We start from the raw sequence: 24,407 nt of genomic DNA, 5'->3' as shown, positions 1-24,407 counted from the left end.
GATTATTGCATACGATAAATAGTGTTAGCGTTTGGGTAGATGACAAGTAACAAAAATCTTACCACCATAACATCGTTTATTACCATTGGCGTCCCATAGAATACAAGAACGTTACCGCAACGTGAATCAAGTAATGCCTATTGCATGGTACGGTGTCCGTGTCTTGCATGCAAGCTTTTTGAGCAGTATATAGTATGTATACAATGGAGATGCAATAGCGAACGCAAACAGAGCTATAATCCGGTCGCCAAAAATTGACAGCGAAAATGATTCCAACGGTGGTAGAGCTAGAAAAGCTCAAGGTAGTGGAGCTTCGTGCAAAGCTTTCCAAGCTTGGAATTTCAACATCTGGTTAGTGAACTTGCTAAATTCATATGATCAAGAGAAGTAAACAAGCTTACCTGAGGCTTAGCCTAGTGTTACAATCTTTTCGTGTTGACGAAACGTTAGGCAACGGGTGTATGTACAAAAGCGTTATCATGAAGCACCAAAGAGTGAATTTAGAATAACAATTAACTTTGTCCCTAACTGTTAGATAGTGAATTGATATACTAATGTCACGTTATTTGCATGAGCCTGTCCGTCTGGCTGCATTTGAATAGCATGACCTTACATATGGCAGTTGGTTGAAGATGGGTACCGTTGTTTTCCGCACACGTTACTTTCCGCTGAAACAAAACGGTGTTTTCCGCAAACAAATTTGTCAGCGGAAAACAACGTTTTTTTCAGCGGAAAGTAACGTTTTTTTTTGGAGAAACAGAATAACTTACTGAATTGATAAGGCACATGGAAGGATTTAGGAAGATGGAGAAGATAGGATTTGACTGTAACAGGATAAAATGTAGCTTCGAGACTAGATGTAGGATACAGTAGCTAAGGTTGTACTTGTAGCTTAGGCTGTAAGGCTTACTTATACAGCCATTTTATTTCCAGCGAAAATCAAAGATACCGCCTTTTACACCTTTTTTTTAAACCATCATTACGCGGGCCGAATTTTTAATACTTAATTAGAAACTCAATCCTTCATAATGCGGGCGTCCCTTTGCCCTAGTATATATGCTTCTTTAATAATTCGTAATTACAAACACCCCAAGCCTCCTCTAAATTATATGCAGCTTAACTTTTCTGACATGAACTCAGTCTAACCATCCTTGATCGACGTTCTTTGATACTTTCTCATGTTATTTTAATCATCCTGCCTGAATTTGGTATCTCAAAATTGCGGAAAATATAGTGTACAGGTAAGTGAAAAATAGGTGTTTTCCGCAGAAGAATTTTTTCAGCGGAAAGTAATCAGCGGAAAGTAACGTATGCGGAAAACAACTGAAACCGTTGAAGATGGGTCCAAGTTTGCTGCAAGTAATCCAAGTAAAGTGCTACTGACTTGTTAAAGGCATTGAAGACTCGCCCCAAACCGCGTGCAGCCATCTGAAAAAGTTAACTTTCTGTTGCTTGCAAGTGACCTTTTGTTTGTGTTGCTACAAAATGTAGACAGTAATGAAACATGATACCTTAATTGTTATCTTTCGCTATATCGTTTGTTTACTGTGCTGTGGGTATTGACCGCAGCTGTATGTACTGACTGAACACTAGTGTCTAGTGTTTCATTACCAACGGTAGCAAGCTGTGTGTGTATTTTCTGGGATCGATGGTGGTGTTTAACACTTCTGTTACACCCCATACGAAACTAGGTTAAATTACCGGCATTAGACGTTTCTTTCTGGCGAGTCTTCACACCCTCTAACCTGTCATACTAGTTAGTGTTATCTGCACATGCAGATTCCGTTATTATATTTACAAAGTGTAGTACTAGTAGTAATAGTACTAGTAGTCAGAGCAACCATTTGGTAAAATGAATTGTAGCAATTTTTACTCATTGACAAGTTAATTCCTCACATTAGGCCTAGGAACTTCTGCAATGTGTTACTTAGGTGAAGGCTACATGAAGGCCTAGGGATACTTCGATAAATATCGCAGCAGTAGTGTTATCAGTATTGCCATCGTTGTTGCACGCATTATGGGGCATTGTACTTCAATGAGTGACACTGATTCGGCTGTATTGAGTTACAAATACCTATATAAGCACACAAATACGACCAAAATGAGGGGAGAGGGATTATGGGAGTATTCTGGTTAAGGGAACAAAGCTTTTTTTTGTCATTCATTAATGCTAAATGGGATAGTAAACTTAATTTTAGCTATTAATCACTAAGGATGTAAAGCAAAGTGTTAACCAGTAACCAGTTCTATTTTTGATAAATTGTTATTTCTCCAGGTAGAAAAGCCGAACTAATTGAGAAAGTGAGAATTTACTACTTGGAACAAGAAGAAGGTATGTTCTTTGTAGCCTTAACTGTACTACCGATTTTCCAGTCAAACAGGAGCACTGCTGTCAATAAATTTGACAGTTTTTGGGGTGGGAGGCAGATAACTTCATTTTTCATGTTAAATTGTTTACCCAACAAAGTTTTTGTTGTGGAAAGAATCTCTTAAAACAAACTCTGGAAGTTATTCAAAACTCTTTTGACCTACTTTTTTAATTTCCCCCAACAGTTATTGTAAAATATGATCAGTTTAATTTGACAATCTTATAGTGTCAATTTTTTTCATTATTGTACTTTATTTGGATTTCGAAGTATATCTTGCTCATCTAGAGTGATTTACTCTGTTGTTTCTTAGTTGATGCCTAATTTTATCTATTTACCTCCTTCCAGAAGCAGCAGCCCAGGAGCAGGATGGTGGCCCTCCAAATTTGCCACCAACACCAGCTCAGGTAAGTGCTTGAAGATTGTATCGTGATTTCAAATCCTAACGGCTGCCTGCGAATGTTACTAAAGGTTTCCCTCGACTTATGGATATTCTTGCCCGTGTCACGATAGCATTTTAACCTGCTTTAAACTGACAAATATGATCCTCTTTAAATGACATTATTTTAATATTTCACTGGTGGCTGTATATAGAGTAAACCAAGTTTGCTCCCATTTTTTTTCATGGCAGATTCTGCAGGCTGATCAGGGAATGTCTGGACCACCTCCACTTCTTCACATGGAGATACCCTCACCTCCGCCCATGTCCCCTGAACAGTTACTGGTGCAAGAAGAGATGATAGAAAGGGAAAAACAGAGAATCTTTCAGCAACAGCAGCATGTCATCCAGAAAAGGCAAGAGGACCAGAAACGTATGGAGGAAGAGAAGATGCAGAAAGTTCTTCAACAGCAGCAGATGTTGGCAGTCGAGGAACTAAGAGAGCAGAGCATGGTCTCCCTGCCTCCTGCACCTCCAGTGCCTCCCCCACCAAATCTGGATGAGATGATGCATAGCAGTGTCATCCAACAACAACAGCCAATGATTGAAAAGCCTCAGGCAGAGGTGAGGTATTTCATTTGACCTTCCAGTGGTTTAGAGGGCATCTGTAGTACCTCAACTTTTCACTTAGATATCAAAAGCCAAAAAATCCCAATAGTGTTTTCATAGGTACACGCTTGAAATTGCTTCCCGGTCATATACAGTGGGAGACATCAAAAACAAAAAATTGAAAATATACAGTACACAAAACAATGCTCAGAGAATGGCTGTAGCAGAAATGTAAGTGTTTGGCCGTCCGTGAACTATGTTTTGGGTCTTTTTGTTGAAGTAGTTTGTTGCCCTACTATTATTGAGTCAAGTACACATAGCATTTTGCACTAAAATGTTTTTCTGGTGGCTGAGGTTTTCTGAATCTTTAGGCAAGAACCACATCCTCATAGCATTTTGTATTGTGAAGATATGGAATTTTAAAAGTAAGTTTTTCCATTTAGGTTGTTTTAGTAATTGTCTGTCCCATGCTTCTGAATGGTGATATAATCAATGTCCCCTTTGTGGTTGCTCAAGTTGTACAAAATGTTGCGTTATGTTTCATTCGATAAATATGACACCTCAAACTTTTGATGGTACCCTTAATAAAGTATCTTATCTTATCAACTTAGAATATTGTGTGGGAAAAAATTGTGTAGGTTTAGAACATTTTTAAGTGAACTGAAATGAAATTAAACAAGACAATCACTGTAGGAATGGTAAGGCAATAAATGCCATGTACCCACCTTTTATAAAGTTGACTCACATGTTTGCTTCAATTGGCAGCAACTCATGGGCTCCAGTAGTCGTCCAGAGAGGGATGGACCGAATGATGAAGAACTTCTTCGGCATCAGCAGTTGGCTATCCAAGAGATAGCAAAGCAGTCGTTGCCAGCTAATGTACCCATGCCACCTCCTCCGCCAGGTAATGTGTGATTTGATTGGTTTATGCTTGTAACTCTCATTGCTCTTGTCGTATGGCAAATCTGCGTAATATTGAGATCTCTGCTCTTTTTGAATCGGTATTGTTATTTGTTTCTCCTGCAAATGTATAGTGTGTTTAATTTGTTGCTGCAGAAAGACTGTGGGAAAGTGGGGTGAGGGTTGGGGGTGTAGGGGTGGTAAGCATGTGAGTGGAGTTGCTGTTGGCAAAAAATGCTAATTGTCATGAGGAAGTCCCACATATTTATGTAAATCTTTGTCTTCATCTGTAACGTTGAGTGTGTATTAAATCTGATTTTGATTGACACAAGGCTTAGTTTTCATCCAAAACTTTAATTTAAAGCATCTCGTTGGGTTCTGTCCATCATTTTCACCGAACCTCTCCAAGTACTGCAACTTTTGATGATTTTTTATGCAAGATCATCACTTTAGTGCATATCTTTCTCTACTTGCAGTGCCATTTGGTGCACCTGGACAAGTTGTGCAGCCACTACCAGCCCGTGGGCCACCACCGCTGCTACATCCTCCTCCTCCTGTTCAAGCTGTGCCTCAGGTCAATCAGAGTGTCCCCATGCCTCCTCTTCTTCAACCAGCTGATTCTCAGCCTGTGCCCTCATCCATGCCTCCAGGCATCTCTTTACCTGTACCTCCTCCTCCTCCACCTCCTGGGTTAATGGCGCAACAGCCACTGCCGAGTTCCACAATGGCTCCAGGAGCACCACCGCCACCAATTGTGCCCCTGATGGACGTCACATCGGGCCCACCCACTGTCAGTCTTCCTCCTCCTGGGCCGCCTCCTATACCTGGACCTCCCCCACCTGTTTCAATGCATCAGGATGACCAGCGAGACCGGCCACCACCCCTAGACAGAGGACCACCTTCTCTCCCATTTGAAGGCCCTCCTAACAGGATGCGACCCCCATTTGACAATAGAGGCCCCCCACCTCCACAGCCATTATTTGAGAGAAACTTTAGAGGTGGACCACCCCAGCCGCCGCAGTTCAGCCGTCCTCCTCCTGTGTCCCAGCCAGGGTTTAATTCACAACCGGACTACGGAGTGCCGCCCCCGAGGGCGCAATCATTCCGAATGAGAGGGCCGCCTCCACTCATGTCTGCCAGGGTACCCCCACAACAAGTTATGAGGGGAGATAGAGGGCCCCCTAGACCACCCTTTGAAGGAAGAAGTGCAAGAAGGGATATACCACCACCAGGAATGGACCAGCAACGCAAGTTGACACCAAGTCAAAATAACGACAGGGATGATATCAAGAAAGGTAAGAGTTGAAGCTTGACACTTCCTGTCCTCCTTACAGTCTTTGTAATGTCACATCTTATGCTCTCCCCCTGCTTCCCCCCCCCCCCCAAATCAATGAAAACATGTCAATGGAAATTGAAAAATCCATCTTTGCTTTAAAAGTTTGTTGTGAATGTAGTGAATGTATTATTATATCCTCAACACAAAAGTCCTTTCTGATACCCAATTAGTAACCTCTTGTGTTTTCTTTAATTGGGTTAATAACGTTACTCCTCAACATTTTCCACTGCTTATGAAACACTGTATGAGACATTTTAAGTTGTGTTAACAAAGTTTTAGATTTATGTGCCAATCATGGTCTCTGCAATTTTTGTGCCCACTCCAGCTCCATTTCATGCTCAAAAACATTCTTGCCCATAAAATCATATTCTATAAAGGGACATGTGGCCGATAAGTGCACACGTTGCTTTAATAGGTCAAGTATCACATTACCGTAGGCCATGACCACTATACATTTACATATCAGAATGGAGGAATGTTGGATATATAAGTAAATGTTTGCAAAATAAAACTGGTTTTACATTCAAGTATTCAACAGCTAAGTAGAAATTTCAAATGTAATTATACTTGAGTAGTATGCTGTTTGTGTGTCATGGTTCTTTGGGGGGAGGGGGAGTTTTTTGGAAGGTTAGGAGTGGGAAAAACCAGATGAGGTTGTTGTATGCAGCTGTATTTGGTGGCAAATTGGTGCCTCTATTTGCATTGTGTAATTGTGTCTGGAGTAGTAACCATGTTTCTGTGTCATGTTTCTCTGGCAATTGATGTGCAAATATGCTGTTTGCTTAGGACGGTGGTGAAGAACTTATAAGTGTTTCCATGTATATCCAATCTACTGGATGAAATAAGTTAAAACTGCATTAAGATGTGCAGTTGCATCTTATTATGTGCAAATAAGGAATAGGAAGAGAAGGTGGAAGGAAGTGTAGGGTGGGAGAAACTAGAGAAGGAAAACCATAGACCTTCGGTTATCATGTGTACCAAAACGTGTCTCAAAAAGATGTGATTGATGGGTATTGGGTACCCACTAATAATGCCCACTACGCTCATGTATAGTCTGTTGATAACATTTTTGTACAGCATACTGTACATGTGGTCACTCAGCCTGCATACCAGGTGATGGGATGGATGGTTTTTTTTTGTTAAGAGCACGGACATGTATTTTAGACAGTGTTGTGGTTCAGTAGCTACTTGGAAATTTAAAAGGAAACGCTTCTAAAGTTCCATGGCAAGGTGGGCTGAGTGGACTTTTAATTTTCTTCATTTGTAGATCAACCGTCATTTGAAATCAAGTTACCCATTGCACTGGAGAAGGTGCTGGCTTACAAGGAAGAAAGAGTGCAGGAAGTTGGTGTTACAGAAGAAGAAGGTAGGGGTTTGGTGGATTGATACTAGTGGTCTTCATGAATTGTGTATTAATCCCCTAACGAATTGTGTATTAATCCCCTAATAGCAGTGTAGTTAACAAGTTTGACAAATCAAGTTTCTTTTCAATATAAGAGGGACAGATTATTGTTAGAGCTCTACTGATAGTTTAGTTTGAGAAGAAGATACTTGAATTTATCTCCGAAGAGCTAACTGTGCATGTAGTTACGAGATTGCGTCAGGTTGGGAATTTGTGGTTGGAACTGGTCTATATCGTTCGAGGAAATGTAATATGACAAGCGAAGTAATCAGGACAAATTATTGAATTATCTGTCTTCAATATTGATTCAATGTTTGTTCCGGATCAGCGGCAGCAAATTTATCGTAACTGTTGGCGGATGAAATTTATTGAAGTGGAATGTACAGTGGTCGTAGAACAATTTCTCAGTAATACCTGCTTGATGAAAAGTAACAGATGTAAGGGTAGCTTCTTAGTTTCATTGCAATCAAGGTGTTAGCCAAAATCAAAGTAGCTTTGAGATAGCTACCGACCAACAGTCCATAAGTCCTTTCACAATATTTTTTATTGAGTATGCATGAAATATGTTGAACTGCAATTGTCCATTTATGCTATTAAAGAACTGAACGAAGTGATTGCCGTTAAGTAGTATTAAACCTTTCAGGTACGTAATGAGAAATAAATTAATTGAAGTCAAGATGTACAAATGTTGGACATATCTCTAACCACAGTGTCATTCTGTCACTCTGTGACAGTTCTTCTTGTACCATGTAGACAGGGTCCACTGTTTCGGTTGTTGAAGAGTTCAACAGGTTTTTTATCCACTTAGTTTGTGCACTTTGAGCCTTGCTATGTTTCATGGACATAACTTTAACCTTTGTGTTCAGCTGCAGGGTTGCCCCTGGCAACAGAGGAGGATACAGCTCCCACGGAGATGGAGAGCATAGTATCGGAGGTTGATGAGGACGAAGGCTACGACGAAGATGAAGAGGAGGAGGAGGAAAAACAGACAGTCAAGTCAAAGAAGGAGAAGAGTGACAAGAAACAGAAACTGGTAATGTTAGAATACTTGCCCTCTCAAATTGGTCTTCAAATCTGGTCATTCGGATTGAGTTAAAAGTTTATCATATGCAAGAAGACGTTTAAGTTTCAAATTTGACAGCTTTTTAATATTTCGGCCATATCTGAAGTCCTTCCTTACATCATATAATGGGGTTTTTGTTTCATCGGTAACTACTCACAAGTTACTAAAGGTATCTGAATCTTTCCCCCCAATGATTCAGACGAAGAATCAACGCCGAAAATTGAAGAAGAAGCGAAGGAAAGAAGCTAAGAGACGGGATCAAGAAGAGAAACAGAATCAGATAAAGACAGAGGATGATCCCGAGGAGTCCATAGAGGATGACGATTCTTCTCTTCCTCCCGAGGTTGAGATCGAGTACGTCCCGGAAAAATTTGACATCACAGACCCAACCATGAGACAGTTTGCAAGAATATTTGAAGCGTTTAAGGTAACACGAACAAGTTCACTGTCATTCCATGGAATGCATCACTAAGGGCATCTCGCTGTAGTTATCTGTTGCAATGTTTCCCTCGTTTTACTAAAGTAACTAAGTAACCCAATGCAGTATTTAATATTCACATATACTGAGAGTATAAAGGAAGTTGTTTTGATGGGCTCCATCATTTAATATGTTCATGTGCTGGGGTAAAAAGGAAGTTGTTTTGATGGGCTCCAACATTTAATATGTTCATATACTGAGAGTAAAAAGGAAGTTGTTTTGATGGGCTCCAACATTTAATATGTTCGTATACTGAGAGTGCAGGAAGTAGTTTTGATGGGCTCCAACATTTCATATGTTCAATACTGAGAGTGAAGGAGTTGTTTTAATGGGCACTGACATTTAATATGTTCATATACTGAGAGTGAAGGAAGTTGTTTTGATGGGCTCCATCATTTAATATGTTCATATACTGAGAGTGAAGGAAGTTGTTTAGATGTGCTCCAACATCATTTGAAGTCAGCAGCATGTGTGTTTTGGTTTCAACCAGACAATAGATAAGGGCCACAGAACTGTTTTTTGTTTACAAACTTCAACAAATAGCTCTTATATTGTCTTTGGTATCCATGGAGATGAAAAGATGAGAAGGAATAGGATTGTAGGTAGTTTTTCATGTATAATAACCACAAAACTGTTATATGAAGCTTTCCTATGTGTGAAGTCTCCTTAAGACCACCTGCGTTATTCTGTCAACTTTCTTAAAGCTGCCTATAAGAAGAAATATTTACTGAAGCCATCTTTTTTTTGTCTTACTGAATGGAAACAAAAATTGGAATTATAAATAAAATTTTACTCCTCTCTTTGAATTCTGCTGAAACATTGATGCATAAATTAAGTTTTACTACCAAATGATTCCAACGATGTAGCAATTTGTAACATGGTCAATTGCTGATTATGATATTCCCTTTGTTTGTTCTGCCTCCTTCAGTTATCGGAAGATGTCATACCCCAAGATAAAGTAGAACAGAGGACAGAAGATAAAGTGGAGAAGAAACGAGAGGAGAAGAAGGATTCAGGTTTAGATGCAGATGATAGTGACAACGAGGAAGAGGTAGAATAAATTGCTTTCATGCATGTCTAATGTTTTTTTTTGGGGGGGGGGGTGGGTGGGGGTAGGCAGCTTACTGGAGGGAGTGGGTCCTGGAGGGAGTGGGCAGTGTGGTTGCTGGCTGAAGCAGACTTATCTAAATTGGTTTGACATTCCTTTTCTGGTGAATTATTGAACTACACAAATCTGTGATGAGATAGACTGATTTAAACACTGTGAGCAAATAGTTGTTAAGTGTGCTTAGGGTAGTGGAAGTTACAAGGATGAAAGGTTTTATCATCAAGGAGGTGTTGAGCTTGAATCTTGGCTGGCCCAAAAGGAGACTGGTTTTTAGTTATCCATCAACATTTGTTAGTTTCATGTTCTGAAGAGAAAGACTGCGAATTAGTTCAAAAGACTGAGCCAGAAGTGCTAACATCTAGATGGATTTAAAGTTACCTCTAAGGTGAAGTGTAAGCTTTAGATAATTTTACCCTTCTCCAAAAAACATGTCGGTTGTGAGCATCTGTGGCAAATGCCTCCTTGTTAATGACTACAGTGTGATAATATACTGTACTGTACAACTACTGTTATGACTAGTGTGTGACTACAGTATGATGGGATCACATGTGAATGCTTGATAAACCATCATATCATATCATCCCCTTTGATCGTTTGTTTTCTGCATTTAAGGAGGAGAATGGGTCGTAGGGGCCAGGAAGGGGAGGTGTGATGGTATGCTGAATTTTGCAGAAGTGAAGGGGGGGAAAAAATTCAATTTTGAATACAAACCCTTTTACACCCTCCAGTCTTGCAGTGCAAGTCTTCATTTGCCCAGAGCCACTGGTAATGAAAACACAGTTATTGTGTCTGTGACAATATCTAACTTCTTCACACATCTAGCTAGGGAGAGATATTTCTCAACCGTTGTCAGTTTTCAGGGTCATATTCTTCCCTTTGTTTCTCTGCTAACAGTCCGACGATGATCAACCAAAGTTATCCAAGAAGAAACTACGAAAGATGAACAGACTGAGCGTAGCAGAACTGAAACAACTCGTGAACAGACCGGACGTGGTAGAAATGCACGACGTCACCGCCAGGGATCCCAAACTTTTAGTTTACTTAAAGGTTTGTCCGGTTCTCTGTAATCCTTACTCGTGGAAAGAAAAGTGTATTTCGACTATCGCTTCGACTTTCTTCCTGTATTAATCAAGAGTTTGATTTAGTAAGAGACAATTTACACACAGAAAACTTTTTGGGGGGTGTAATATGTGGTACCTTCTTGGGCTATTTGGTTGTTACTATGGTTATGTTAATAATCTATTACAACTGTTCCTCCTTTTTTTTCGTGGGGGTGTTTTCAGGCATACAGAAATACAGTACCTGTACCAAGACATTGGTGCTTCAAGAGGAAATATCTACAAGGGAAGAGAGGTATCATCAAGCCTCCGTTTGAACTTCCGGACTTCATCAAGAAGACAGGCATCATGGAGATGAGGCAGGCCCTTCAAGAAAAGGTAACAGTAGCACTTATGGCATATCTCAAGTGGGTCATTGACTTTGTAACCTTACCCCCACCCTTCCACCCCCCACCCCATCCACCCAAAAAAAAAGAAGGTCCTCCAAGAAATGTAGTATTAAGAATCTTTAAAAAGGATATCACTTTCTCAAAATGATCCATTTACTGTTAATTATAAATGTTTTCCTTGACAAATGGCTAGTCTATCCAGTGCTGTCATGCAAATGTTCTAAGCTTAGAGTAATTCAGTTACTCTTAACTTGGCTAGCACTGATTGCATAGAGCCTTTAACCCATTTCAATACCCATTCCATCTAAGCCCATGCTACTAACCTTCATGAAATTTTTGTTAGGTTATTTCTGAGTCTTATATCAGGCCCTGGCATGTATTAAAACATCCCACATTTGGGTCTAATACCAGAGACTAAGAAGAATAGATAAGGGCAAATGGGGACTTTTTGTGAAGTGTTAGTTAGAAGCATCATTGTTTCATATCATTTTGTGCCTTACCCTTACAGGAAGAACAACAGACAATGAAGACCAAAATGAGACAGCGAGTGCGACCGAAAATGGGCAAGATAGATATAGATTATCAAAAGCTCCACGATGCTTTCTTCCGGTAAGGATTTCTTTGGCTGTTTTTACGTTACTTTTGGTTAAGTTGGCTCACTTATACTGAGCAATGGGGGTAATTAGGTGTCTGACTCGTAAATTTCCATATATAGTCTGCTCATGGGCTGCCACTTAATATTCTGTTCTAAGGTACAATTAAACACTTCTTCCTATCCCTTGAAATCATCCCTTACCATCCCCTTCCCTTTGCCATCTCCCCTCTCCTCTCTCCCCTCTCCTTTTCCTCTTCCCCCTGCCTGCTCCCTTACATTTCCATTCCTTTCTATTCCCTACCATCCCCTCTCCATTCAGAGTATGAACTCCTCCAAGTCAAATGTGAGCAGTTCCTTCTTACCACAGTTCATAGGTCCAAAGGGAGGTTGTGACCCAATTTCTATGTCTATGTATAATCGCACATTATTGCTTGCAAGATATTCAGATAGAAGAAAATGAATCAGTGAAAATGAATTGTTTTTCTTTTGCATAACATGTTTTTGTTGGTATCTTCTCATCCCGTCTCTATTTATCCTGCAGTTGGCAGACGAAACCCAAGCTGACTATGCACGGAGAATTGTACTACGAAGGGAAGGAATTTGAAACCAAACTGAAGGAGAAGAAACCAGGTGAACTGACCGACGAGCTGAGAACAGCATTGGGAATGCCTACCGGAGAGGTGAGTACCTGTCAAGGAAAGTGAAAAGATGACTTATTTGTGAACTTTCACGCTTTCAGTATGTACACATTGCTGGGTTATTCTAAAGCAGCGGTTCCAGTAGATGGCCCGTGGACCAAATCTGGCCATATAAAGGTTTAAATCTTGTCGGCAAAACCTTGTGAGTTGCTTTAGAATTGAGCAAACCTGCCAGCCTACCTTGAAAAATGTTGCTCAATCTAGGTAAAGTAAGGTTCTGATTCATTCTGACTCTTTTGCTCCAACCAGCGCTTTTTCTCTGGCCCTCATATAACTCCTGTTCTAAAGTAAAGGAAGATCTTGTTCACAAGTAATACACCAATGCTGCAGATTTATTGAGTTACACTTTATTCAGATCAGCCTAATAGGATTACATCTGGTACGATAACCATCAAGTAAAGTTAACAAACATTCCACAGCAATAACACGGCTGCAACACCACAGGTAACCTCAAGGTTAAACCAGGGTTGTAGGTTTGCAGTTGGTAAAGAAATATATTCTCAATAAAGAAGATCATTTGCATTATTTGAACCTAAAAACTAACTTCAAATATCTCTGATCTGTTTGTGTTTTTGCAATTAAATACTTATAAATACTGTTAAGCTGATACTGTTCACAGATGACAGTTAAGAGGTTGCTTTAACTAAGACACTCGTACCCATGTGATGCTATACTGTAATAGTAATGTAATTTACCATGCACCTCAATGGTCTCGACCTTCTCGTTCACAGGCTGCGGATAAGTACCCTCCTCCATGGTTGATCGCAATGCAGAGATACGGACCTCCCCCGTCTTACCCCCATCTGAAGATTCCAGGACTGAATGCACCCATTCCTGAGGTGAGATCACACTCTTGAAATATTCCACACATTTTTTTATTTTCAAATTGATGCCTTTTAATGTTATTTGAAAATATTTAAAAAAAGGTTGGTGGTGTCAAAATGCCATACAATTGCAAAATCTTGTAGTCAATCAATTAGATGTGGACATTCTGCATTGCAGGGGGCTTATCCAAGTTATTAAAGTTTTACTTCATTAAAAGCACCCAAATTTTCCCTTGAAATTGTTCCAAAGTAAGGATTATTTTGGCAGGCAATGCCTCCTGGAAAAAAAAAATTTCATGTTCATAGAACAGATGAAGTGAACTTTCCATTGTCCGAATATTTTTGGGTGCCCCCATTAGATAGTTTGCAAGACGGTCTTTGAGTGAGTGTGTAAATACACCAAAGGTTTCTATCATTGGGGAACAAAATTTAATTGCTAAACCTTCTGAGGACTATGTTTGTCCAGCTTTGTACCTGTTTAAAGCTTCGTTTTTGCATCATATTTGGTTAAATCTGTTACTTTAGTCCGACAAAATACCAACAGGAACAATGAAGCGAGGCATTAACATGTTTGAAATTACAAAAACAATACCTTTCATCAAGTTCGTGGTACAGAGACATTTTGTGTGTAGGACTTGCTAATCAGGAACGGCCAAATGGGTTTACTCTGCGTTAGGTCATTTGGATGCATAGTCCTATTTACGTGTGATTATGGCACGGCTTGGTAGGAATGATACAAAGATACGACTTGACCCACACAGGGAAGCTTTAAGACTTTCCTCACTGTAATATTCTTTTACCTGTACAGGGCTGCAGTTTTGGCTATCATGCAGGAGGCTGGGGTAAACCTCCGGTTGATGAGATGGGCAAACCTCTCTATGGGGACGTCTTTGGTACCAACGCTGACGATTTCCAGGTCAGTGCCGAATTGGTTTATGTTATTCACTAGTTTTTGTCATTATTAGGCAACCATTGTTATAGCAATATGCCATTCCATATAGACTTGCTGGCCCTAACTGGTCCTTTCCAATGTTTAGTAAGAAAAGGGCATTTTTTCTTAAAGGCAGCCTTATTGAGTTGACTTTGTTTCTCAATGGTGGTAGATACTTTAAATTCCCACAGCAACGTTAGGTCATTATACTTGGAGTTTGCTAGTCATGTTGCATTTCAAACTTATATGAATGATTCAGGTTTCTTTCAACTTTTTCATACTACTGTGTGAAACTTATCTGTGGAAATGAAATGTTGTAGTCACTCATATATAATCTAGAAGGTTAATGTGATCAACTTGAAATTTAGCCTAAATAGAGTATAAATACTTTGTAAGTTTGAAAACTGCTGAGGAAAGCCCCAAAATTCTTTGCATTTGTACCCCAGATATTCCTTGTTTACTGATTCTCTAGATGATGTCACTTTCCCACCCTACCCTTCCCCCTCCCATGTCCTATTGAATTATGATTCATCTTTCTGTTTTCTGTTTTGATCACAACCCAAAAGGAAGCAACCTGAAATTGAGCTACTCTTCTTAGATGAGATTCTCAAATCTTATTAAATTTTAAGAAAAAAAAGTGAAAATAGTTTTGTTCTTGTAGGCTTCAAAAGGGTTATTTTTCAGTATAATGGGGGTAATTTCTAGAGGACACTGTCTGCAGATTGTCAAACATCTCATCTCTCTTTTGACAGAAAGAGCAAGAGGAGGAAGAGGTTGACAGGACAACCTGGGGTGAGCTGGAGAGTGAATCGGAGGAAGAATCAGAAGAGGAAGAAAGTGAAGAAGAGGAAGACGAAGATGGCAAAGAAATAGACGAGACAGGGCTCATAACTCCAGCAGATGGGTTTGTCATTTTATCATTTTTTTGTGGAGGAGGAGGAGGAGGAGAAGGAGGAGGATAAGGATGGAGGGAGGTGCAGCTGTAGTGTTGTGGTGGGGTGATGTTAATGCAATCTAGAAGGAACTGGTGGTTTGATTTCCTGCCTCATACATTAAATAGGACAAAAGTTCCCTTTCTATACCAACGCAGGATTGCAAAGATTAGTTTGTAAAGAGAGCAGTGGCAGTACTGCCAATGTAGGTAGTTGTTGGCAATGCAGGCTGATATTAACTCTCCAACGAACTGAAGTTAGTTTCGTCACAAATAACATATCAACAAGGATTCCAGACATAGTTTAAGTCCCTTGTCTATTTCACTATCTTGTGATAAATTTGTCCAAATACTTTGCTGATTAAAATTCTCTGGATATCTGACTAGAAAAGTTGTTAACCTTCTAAGGTGGGTGGTTTGAAATTAATTTGCACTGTTTAAGCTTCCCCTGTATACATTTCATCCCCAAGAAAATTCTTGCATCATTTGATTTTCAAAAGGATTGATAGGAAGGAAAGATTGTAAATAAGATACAAAGTGCTTTGTGTTTTTGCAGCAACAATTACGATGGCTTGCCTTGTTCTAAATATGGCTAATCAAAAACACCGAAATGTAGAAGACATGTAAATCGAAATTGCCTGATTGTAACTTGCTTTTGCAGGGCAGTACATGCATACATCTATATAGATATGTTTTATATATTTTGATTTTGACAGTGGTTTGATCACGCCTAGCGGGTTGAGCTCAATACCTACCGGGTTGGAAACACCAGAGATGATAGAACTACGAAAGAAGAACATCGAGGATACCATGGACCAGGGAGGAGAGACGCCTGCTCTGTATACCGTACTACCAGAGAAGAAGACGGCTGTGGGCGGTGCCATGATGGGCTCTGCTCACGTGTACGATATCGGAGCAGCGACTGCTGTAAGTAGTCTGTTTCAGATCAGAAATTAAAGCAGTCGCTTGTGTTTGTAGCCTCTTCTGTTTAATTATCCCATCGTCGAATAAATTACGATTTGACAGAAACACAACTGGTTGGTCTTGTCGCATTGATTGCATAACGTATGTTTAAAATCTTGAGAAAGTGGGTTGATTTTGAAATGAATTATCAACACTGAACGTAGGCATGTAGCAAATGTTTGTGAAGAGATGTACCTCGCCTGCCTTACCTATTTTGCATATAAGAAGAATATGGGCCGAAGTAATTCATGATAGGTTTTTTATACCACTGAGGCTTTTGGCTTATTGCAAGCTTGGAGATGTAAAAGTATACCTTCATTGGCTGTTTTTACATTGCAATGCCCTTGAGTGGAACAATAGACAAGTGGACAAAGATTTTGAAAGGTCACCAGTTACTCTAACCTTGATATGTTTCAGGCATAGGTATCTACAGAATGTCACTAGTAATGATATCTTTATTACAGAATAACATGCAATTTGTAGGGTATTCTCTGAGTGATCTTTGACACGGTGAGTTGGCTTACCAACATAGGGAGACTGACAGGCTTAAATTGTGAGTGATGGACTCCCTCATTCTGTAATAGCGCTGCCCCCCTCATCCCCCCCCCCTCCTTAAAAAAAGAAGACAAATATGGAATGTGACATCTGTGAATAAAATTCTAAGGTCATACACCACTGCTTATATCAGGTTAACTATATCTTGTTAGAACTTTCCATTTCAAATTACTTTATTTGGAAACTGTATTATTGAGTATATGGTAACTAATGAAATTTGAATCGGGTTAAGTTTTATTCCTTGAGTGTTTTCATTTTTTTATCTCGTAGGGTAAGAAGACAGGACCAGGGGGTATCACAGAGGGAGTGGCTGTTGCCTTGGATCCTAGTGAGTTGGACATGGACACAGCAGCCATGGCAGCAAAGTAAGTCGTTTCTTTCGATATTGCAAGGGCAAAAAAGGATACGTTGAGCGACAAGTTCCCTAAAACTGGACTTGGTGATGTGGCAGGGAGATGACATTTGTGGGGTGTGGGGGAGGGGAGAAAGGTCATTGTTAATCATGTTGCATCCAGAATGGGCATTTGTGTTATGTCTTTGCTAACAGACTATGGTTGTAGGTGGGGGGGGGAGAGGGGGTGTCATTTTCAGTTTGTAGGCTATGTCTGACAGTCCTTTTATAAGCAAATCATGAGGTAGAATCCACATGAAGAGAATTGCATACAATTTTCTGTGCAGACGTAGCTTTACCATCCAAAGATGATAAATGAAAGACATGTTATCCAAAATAGTATTAAGTGTATTTTGTGAGGTTTAACAGTCCTACAGTTGTCTGGCTCTGAGACTATCGAGGGATGTCTGCCTCCTCTGCAGGTACGTTATCTCAGGTATGTCGCCAAAAGTCCACAAGAGTTCTTGCTGCTTCTGCATACTTGTCACCCGATTTTTATTGTGTTTTTCTTTTAAACTTTTTTCACTTTTTTCCATTTTGCAAGGTATGAAGAACAAGTCAGAGAACAGCAGAGTCAGCTAGAAAAAGAGGATTTCAGTGATATGGTAGCAGAACATGCAGCTAAACAAAAGGTGAGATAACAATGAAGACATTGTCCTGCTTTAGAACAATAGAATACTGATATCCACAGCGTTCCTGCTGACATAGTCATTCCATGTCGCTGTGATTTGCCGAGATGAGGTTTACAGTCAGTGAGGATCTCCAGCCACACCCTATAATTAACATAGGGCGCTGCCGTATCGGTCCTTTCCAGTTCTGCGAAACTTCACAAACTGCATTCTCTGAAATCACAGAGAAATTCCTTTGAGGAATCTCTTGCTGACACTTCTGGGCAAAGTATGTGCATATCCCCTAATTCACGCAGAGTGTGACATTTTGGAATTATCGTACAGTTTGACCCACTCATAACTAGCACGTTTTACCAAAGAAAATCTTGCCCTCCTTTCATCTGCAACTCTACACCCCACCCGTCCGTTCCTCAACCAATCAGAAAGTTTCCTTGAGGTATTTCGAATCACGTCTGCTAAACTGAACTTTGAGCATTGGTAAAATTGTCTCTGAAATGGAATACACCGGACTCACACCTGCCATACCTCTCGTGGTTATTGAAGACGAGATCTTTCAATGTATTTTCACAACTAGCACATAGATTGAGATATGGTATTGATATGGCATTGAGATATGGTACTGTGCTCTGCAAAATCTTTGGAGATCTGTAAAGAAGACAGATCACACACATTAGGTACAAGAGTCGTATCTATGGCAATGTTAGTACTGATGTGACATCTCCCTCTGTACGCCACCTTTAAGGTTAATATCTCAGTTTTCACAGTAGAGAAAGTTTCACCCAATGGTCATTTTGTGCAAAGTCTGCTGGAGCTATAAAAAAAATTCTTCTAGTGTGGTTAAAAATGTAATTTCTTGTCCCTACCTGTACCGTGAGTTTTGTAAAGTGCTTGAGATTGTATAATTGTTAACATGTCAATATTTAAAAATCAAACTTGTTAATGTTACCATTTAGGTGTGTGTATTCGTCTCTGAAATAGTTACAAAATATTAGTCATTAATCTATTATTTTAGATTAGTTATCATTTCTGATTTCATCGGTTTTCTTTCTTCTGCAGAACAAAAGGAAGAAGCAGTCACAAGACAGCGGTAGACAAACCAAGAAGTACAAAGAATTCAAGTTTTAGAAGTATTTTGGCCAATTCGGACATTTTCCTGTACATAGATGTACCATTGAAACATTCCTGCGTGTGTGGCGAGAGGAAGAAATGGACTCTGGTGGTGTTTTTTACTTTTAAATTACAAACTGACCAGCTATTCTCTCTGGTGGAGCAGACACATTAGTGGTGGTCAAGTATTAATAGAACCTGACCAGCTATCCTCACTGGTGGTGGTCAAGTTTCAATATAAACTGACCAGCTCTATTCTCACTGGCGGAGCAGACACTTGAGAGCATGAACAGTCAAGAGCAAAGAGAAATAGTTTGATTATGGAATGTGTGAAGCTATTGTTTCAGTATACCAGCTATATTATGCGAAGCTGGCTTTGTGAATGTTATCTGTATCTAATGGTTTTCCTAACTGGCAGTTAGATGAACCATTCAAAGGTCTTTACCTCACCGTTTGCCCATAATTGTTCATTTGTAGTCATTCTCAGTGACATCACAACTTGTTGTACTTCCCAAGTAGATCAAATGAATGGGTGTGGGAGGGGAGGGGGTGGGGTAGCCAATCAGAGATAAGTTGAGTTATATGTGGATAGGTCTGGAAACAAAATGTCAACCCATTTTATCTGTCATTGTAATATTTTTTTGTCTTTTGTCTTCTACTTTTATCTTGATGTATCCCTGGATATCAGTAATGCATTTGGGAGTGAGACAGTCGATCTCGAAATGTTCTGAACGCGTACTTTTCCCGGTACTTAATTGTAAAGTGAAGAGGAAGACAAAGATTGACTTTGTTAATTGCCTAAAGTATATGCTCTAAAGGGAGTAAATGGGTTGTCAGATTTTACAAGGTTTAATGATAAACCTTATTAGTTAGTTTAGAAGATCACTTTTCTAAATCTGGTGCAACGCATCACTCACATTGGTTGAAGATAAGATCGTCCCTGAGATGGTTTGTAGAATGAAAAGTTATCCTAGATTTATTTAGCCCTGTTACTTTATTCTATCCTTTTCTAATCATGTTCCATCTGGTGTTAGAAAGTTTTTATAGGATTAAACCTGTTACATGTAGAGGATAAGGTTTAGCTTTGTTTCGATGACATACCCTCCATTTTGATACCTAAACAATGCGTAAAATACTCCCCATGTCTTCATCGGGATGAAAACTGCAAACAGTGGAAAGTGCAAATGTCCCCAGTCGGTGGATAATTAGGGCAGAGTTATAAAAGCGCAGACCTTTTCCTCAACTGCCATGTTAAATAACAGATTAACAGACAGCTGACGAATTTTGACTGAGCAAAGAAAGTTTTTGCTAGAGTGGGGTGGAAACCTTTAGAAATACAATATGTTGCCTATGATCAGCACTGCACTTCTATATGTAGGGTTCATTGCTTAGTTTGACCCTTTTTTAACATATCAACCTTTACTCTTTCTTTTCTCTGTCGTGTGTTCTGTGAGAACATCATATGAGTCGTTTGAAGTCCAATGTTCTTGGTACAAAACTGGCCTGCTAGAATTTCAGTTGGCAGCAGATAGTTTCAATCAATTTTAATTTGCCTGTGTGAATAAATGAAACATGTTAAATACACATTTGGAGAAAATTATAAAAGATCGGTCTCGTTTACATTTTTTGCTTAAGAAATAGGAAGGGCGGAGCTCTGGACTTTATAAAATGGGCAGTTAGAACTCATCATGGTGAATTGGTGATGGTGGTCAAGTGATTTGCCCATGGACAGACAAAAGTCCAGACTTTTGGAAGCTGTCTAAGTGACTTCATACCAAACCTTACAACTTATAGATGAATTTAACAAAAGATGGACTTGTCCAAGCCTGTTTACATAGCATCTCTGAGATGAAGTAGTTGTCTTATTATGAACTACTAAAATGGGATTTCGACTAGTAGTGGAAAAATAGAAACATTGTTATGTTGACATGTTTTCACATTAATTTATATAAATGAATACGTTCTTATATAGGAAACCAAAATTCACCAATAGCCACTCTTCCGAACTTTCTCCCTGGCCTAAATGAACAATTCTGGAATACTTGATTATCTAAATGAGACATCTGCACATTTTTTGTCTCAAACAATCAACTTCATATTTGAGATAAAGAACAATTCTAGCCAAAGTGAGACATAACCTGCATATTAATTATATCACACAATAGTATTCACAGAACAGTAATCTCATAGTTGAGACTGGCCTAAATGAACAATTCTGGAATACTAGACTTTTTAAATGAGACAACCTGCGTATTTGACATATCACAATATAACTGACAGAAGAGTAACTTTGTAGGTGAGATGGAACCTAATGAACAATTAAACCCTACCAAATGAGACAATTATAGAAGCGAAGCTGAAAATGATATTATGGGGGTTTCATGTGTGTCTGGATGATATGAATTCATGTGCTTACAGCATATATATATACACTGACAACTTTCTTGCTTCTGCAGTTTTCTGTACACTAAACACAATATAAATCCTTCACAGTTACACTGTTTATCACAACGAGTCTTGATAACAAACCAGAAGATACAACACACTACTTAAACTTAGTAAAAATAAAACTGGTCCTGAGAAAGGAATGCTCTAAAAATAGATCTCACTGACTATTATCAAGGGTATTGAAAATGGGAATGCTTTTAAATGGAAAACAGAAGACCTGTAAATAATATAAAATACAGATGAAAAAGATTGACCAAAAATAAGAATGCCTCAAAATGAATTCTGTCAGATATGACCCTGTAAAAGACAAATAACTGTTTGGGAAGAGTATCTGTTGTACCGTTTCACTAATGAACTTGGCCAAGAACTACCAGCACTGACCCAGTCCTTCAGAATATGCCAATATGGTTAACCCTTATCTTTTCCCAACTGGCAATATGACAAAACTATTCCTGCTTTTGAAAGCCCACGCATACCTTCAGCGGATCCACCTTATAATTACACTGGAATTCGAACAGATTCACTTTCATACGCATACACAGGAAAAGTATAAATTTGAATCCCTTTGGAAGTGTGCTTTTGGGTGAGGGCATTTGAATTTTGCCTTTTTTTTACATTCATTTAGAGTTGTTGCAAGGCTTTCCTTGCCCCAGTTTAAAAATTGTATATGCCAAAGTTTACAAGTGTCTGATGTCATCAATCAGCCTTTACTTAATGTGCCTGCAACATATACCTCCGAACCACATCACCCCTCCCCTGCAAATCAGAAAGACACTTGAAGAGAAAAACATGATTGCAACGATATCCAGTTTTTGACATGTGAGTGTTATCCTAAACTAATGGCTGTACCGTTCGAAGATCTGACTACTCCATCCTAACCAAGATAGACTGAACGAAGAAAATACTTGTAATGGACGAAATCTTTCCAAACAATAACTGAGGTATCTTCATCAGGTGTATCATCTTGTTCATCACCACAACGGCTTTACTACCGCCATCCGCTTATAAGCGGAATTATTTCTTCACAGATAACTCTTCATTGATCCACATTCTCTTTACGGTTGGTGCAGATCAAACATCATCTCGGGCTGAAAGCTTCTTGCTTTGACTTTTTTACATTTGCTTTCCAATCTGGGAGTTCTTTTTCAACCATTGACCAATACTGCTCCTGTGTGGAAGAGTTTAAAACTGAATCAAGTAAATGTAAAACATATGAGGAAAAACAAATTAAAAAAAATGGAAATAAAAGATACCAAGCAGGATATGTACTGGGAGCACTTGAGAGGTATAAAAGGCATGGGAGGGAAGGCATTGGTCTGGATTGTCTGACCTAAAGTTAAGATAACATTTACACACAGCCAACAGAACGCTACCGAATGTGTACTTGCCTCAGTTGAAAAATAGTACCTGATGTGATCCATCAAAGAAAGAATTTTATGCTTCCTTCCTTATATCTAGATATTAAATATTATGGCACATTTTAACTGATATATGATGCAATCGGGCATACAACTGTTAACTGAGTTTTCATTGACTTCATTGATTGTCACACAAACATGATTTGTAAAGTTTATAAGAATGAAAAAAGCAACAGTGTTTAATACGTTATGTTTTTTTTCCTCAACTAGGCAGTGAACTTTGCCAGATCAGTGGAGACTGCGGTTAAAACCTTGAATAAGATTGCTATATTGTTAACCGTTCAATACTGCAAACAACATATACTCTTTCAAATGATGAAAAATGGACATGTACATCGCAGTTCCACTGAACACAGGCATAAGTTTTAACGGTCATAATACTTCATTCAAATGTATGTATAAAGGTAGCCTACTGTACATATGTGCTTTAGTCTCATACCAGTCTCAGTTCCTAGTCTCATTCCAGTACTACACATGGTAGAGGAACAAATGAAAACAAAACAATTGTAAATGTTTACCTTTAAGGTTATGAAATCTGCAGAATAAGGTCTTTCCATTCTCTCTTTAAATACAGCTTGAAAGTGCTTGATATCCTGCAAGGAAGTCAATTGCAAAAAGAATATTACAACAGTAGGCAGACTGACATCAGTGTACAAATAAAATCTGTATCGGGAGTGTTAGCTCAGTGGTTAACGCCGGTGCCTTTCAATCATAAGGTCCAGAGTTTGAGTCACTCCAAGATTAATGTATGTCGTCCAGTTACAGAGTTGTTGACAATTGACAATTCATAATTATGGATGTTAAATATGAATCTAAGAGACTGACTTCGGTCAGCTTGTGGCTTTGATAAGCCAATGATGGCTTCTTCGTAAGTTCCTGCTTGCAGGAAGATCTAAAATACATACATACAATACACATCAGTACAATACAGAATGAATTCTTCACTCGATCTGTGTTTAATGATCAGTACTAAAACAGTCAGATTCATTGATAGAATGTTGTTTTAATGATTAGGTTTTGGGCAATAATACCACTTACCTCTAAGAGAGATTTGTTCCTTTTCTTAGCCTGTTGCCATTTGTTTACCAAAGTAAATTGAAATTGCTCTTGGCCCTCCAGTTGCCATTCTGCTTGCCTTACCAACCTCTCTCTTTGACTGATTCTTAGAGGAAGATAAATAGAAATTTAAAACAACATACATTCTTGCACTATTAAACCATTTATTCTGAATATAATTGGTATTAAAAATAAGAAATGTGTAATAACTGTGTGTGTGTGTGAGGGAGGGAGACCAGGACTAACAATATCTTCTGTTTATAGCTCCATGGTTAGACATAGCGAACTTGAAGAAAAAAAACATTTAGAAATCAAATGAGGAGTGTGGGTTTGTTTTAACAGTCATGTTTGTGTGGTGGGAAAGATATGCAAATTTCCTTTCGGTTTGAATTCAACGTCACCGTACTATATAGCCTAGAACCATAAAAGCTGAACCAGCCAGTCTGTAACATACGGTAGTGAACGTAATATAACCTAGTCTAGCCTGGGTATGAGCGTCACTTGGAAACACTTGGCAACAACTAAATTTAGACAGCGGAATTATTACATTTACAAATTATTCACTCAACTTTAAGAATTCTGAAGACTGCAACAATGTTGCACGAAAGGACTTACATATTCTCATGCGTTTTACTCAAGAACAGTTCTCTCTCTAGTGTTTCGTCCATGTCACTGTCAAATTCAAGCTATTGTACATGTATTGTACATGACACAGAACTTCAGCTGGTACGTACGTACACAAACACTGTTGTCCCAGGGTCTTTGTGGTTTGT

General features: G+C 39.1%; 2 protein-coding genes across 3 annotated transcripts; one reads left to right on the top strand and one right to left on the bottom strand.

The window, feature by feature from the left end:
* Positions 1–194: 194 nt before the first annotated feature.
* Positions 195–21,398, top strand: LOC139970824 (uncharacterized). 2 transcript variants are annotated; one of them, XM_071976846.1, is made up of 21 exons: positions 195–351; positions 2,276–2,332; positions 2,715–2,773; positions 2,998–3,369; positions 4,120–4,258; positions 4,731–5,549; positions 6,858–6,956; positions 7,865–8,025; positions 8,255–8,482; positions 9,462–9,584; positions 10,536–10,688; positions 10,925–11,077; positions 11,597–11,697; positions 12,225–12,363; positions 13,113–13,220; positions 14,014–14,121; positions 14,889–15,040; positions 15,784–15,994; positions 16,856–16,950; positions 17,521–17,608; positions 18,662–21,398. In XM_071976846.1, exons 1-21 carry the CDS (start codon positions 267–269, stop codon positions 18,728–18,730), a joined length of 3,519 nt encoding a protein of 1,172 aa, XP_071832947.1. In that variant the 5' UTR covers positions 195–266; the 3' UTR covers positions 18,731–21,398. The 2 variants fall into 2 exon arrangements, with proteins under 2 accessions (XP_071832947.1, XP_071832946.1); XM_071976845.1 differs by having other exon boundaries at positions 7,859–8,025.
* Positions 20,142–24,407, bottom strand: LOC139970825 (centrosomal protein 15-like). Its single transcript, XM_071976849.1, has 4 exons — positions 24,250–24,407; positions 23,617–23,740; positions 23,097–23,171; positions 20,142–22,328 (listed from the first exon to the last, which is right to left on the bottom strand). The coding sequence occupies exons 1-4, from the start codon at positions 24,300–24,302 to the stop codon at positions 22,239–22,241; spliced, it is 342 nt and encodes a 113-aa protein (XP_071832950.1). The 5' UTR covers positions 24,303–24,407; the 3' UTR covers positions 20,142–22,238.

Source organism: Apostichopus japonicus, chromosome 8 (assembly GCF_037975245.1).
Source record: "Apostichopus japonicus isolate 1M-3 chromosome 8, ASM3797524v1, whole genome shotgun sequence".
NCBI lineage: Eukaryota > Metazoa > Echinodermata > Holothuroidea > Aspidochirotida > Stichopodidae > Apostichopus > Apostichopus japonicus.
This window is presented reverse-complemented; position numbering and strand designations above follow the sequence as displayed.

Excerpts from the sequence above, each read along its gene's own strand:
- LOC139970824 (XM_071976845.1), top strand. The coding sequence starts at position 267 with ATGATTCCAACGGTGGTAGAGCTAGAAAAGCTCAAGGTAGTGGAGCTT. Across the intron at positions 6,957-7,858 it reads TGGTGTTACAGAAGAAGAAG|CTGCAGGGTTGCCCCTGGCA; the intron begins GTAGGGGTTTGG and ends CTTTGTGTTCAG. Across the intron at positions 8,483-9,461 it reads GAATATTTGAAGCGTTTAAG|TTATCGGAAGATGTCATACC; the intron begins GTAACACGAACA and ends TGCCTCCTTCAG.
- LOC139970825 (XM_071976849.1), bottom strand. The coding sequence starts at position 24,302 with ATGGACGAAACACTAGAGAGAGAACTGTTCTTGAGTAAAACGCATGAG. Across the intron at positions 23,172-23,616 it reads GGAACAAATCTCTCTTAGAG|GATATCAAGCACTTTCAAGC; the intron begins GTAAGTGGTATT and ends ACTTCCTTGCAG. Across the intron at positions 22,329-23,096 it reads CAGATTTCATAACCTTAAAG|GAGCAGTATTGGTCAATGGT; the intron begins GTAAACATTTAC and ends TCTTCCACACAG.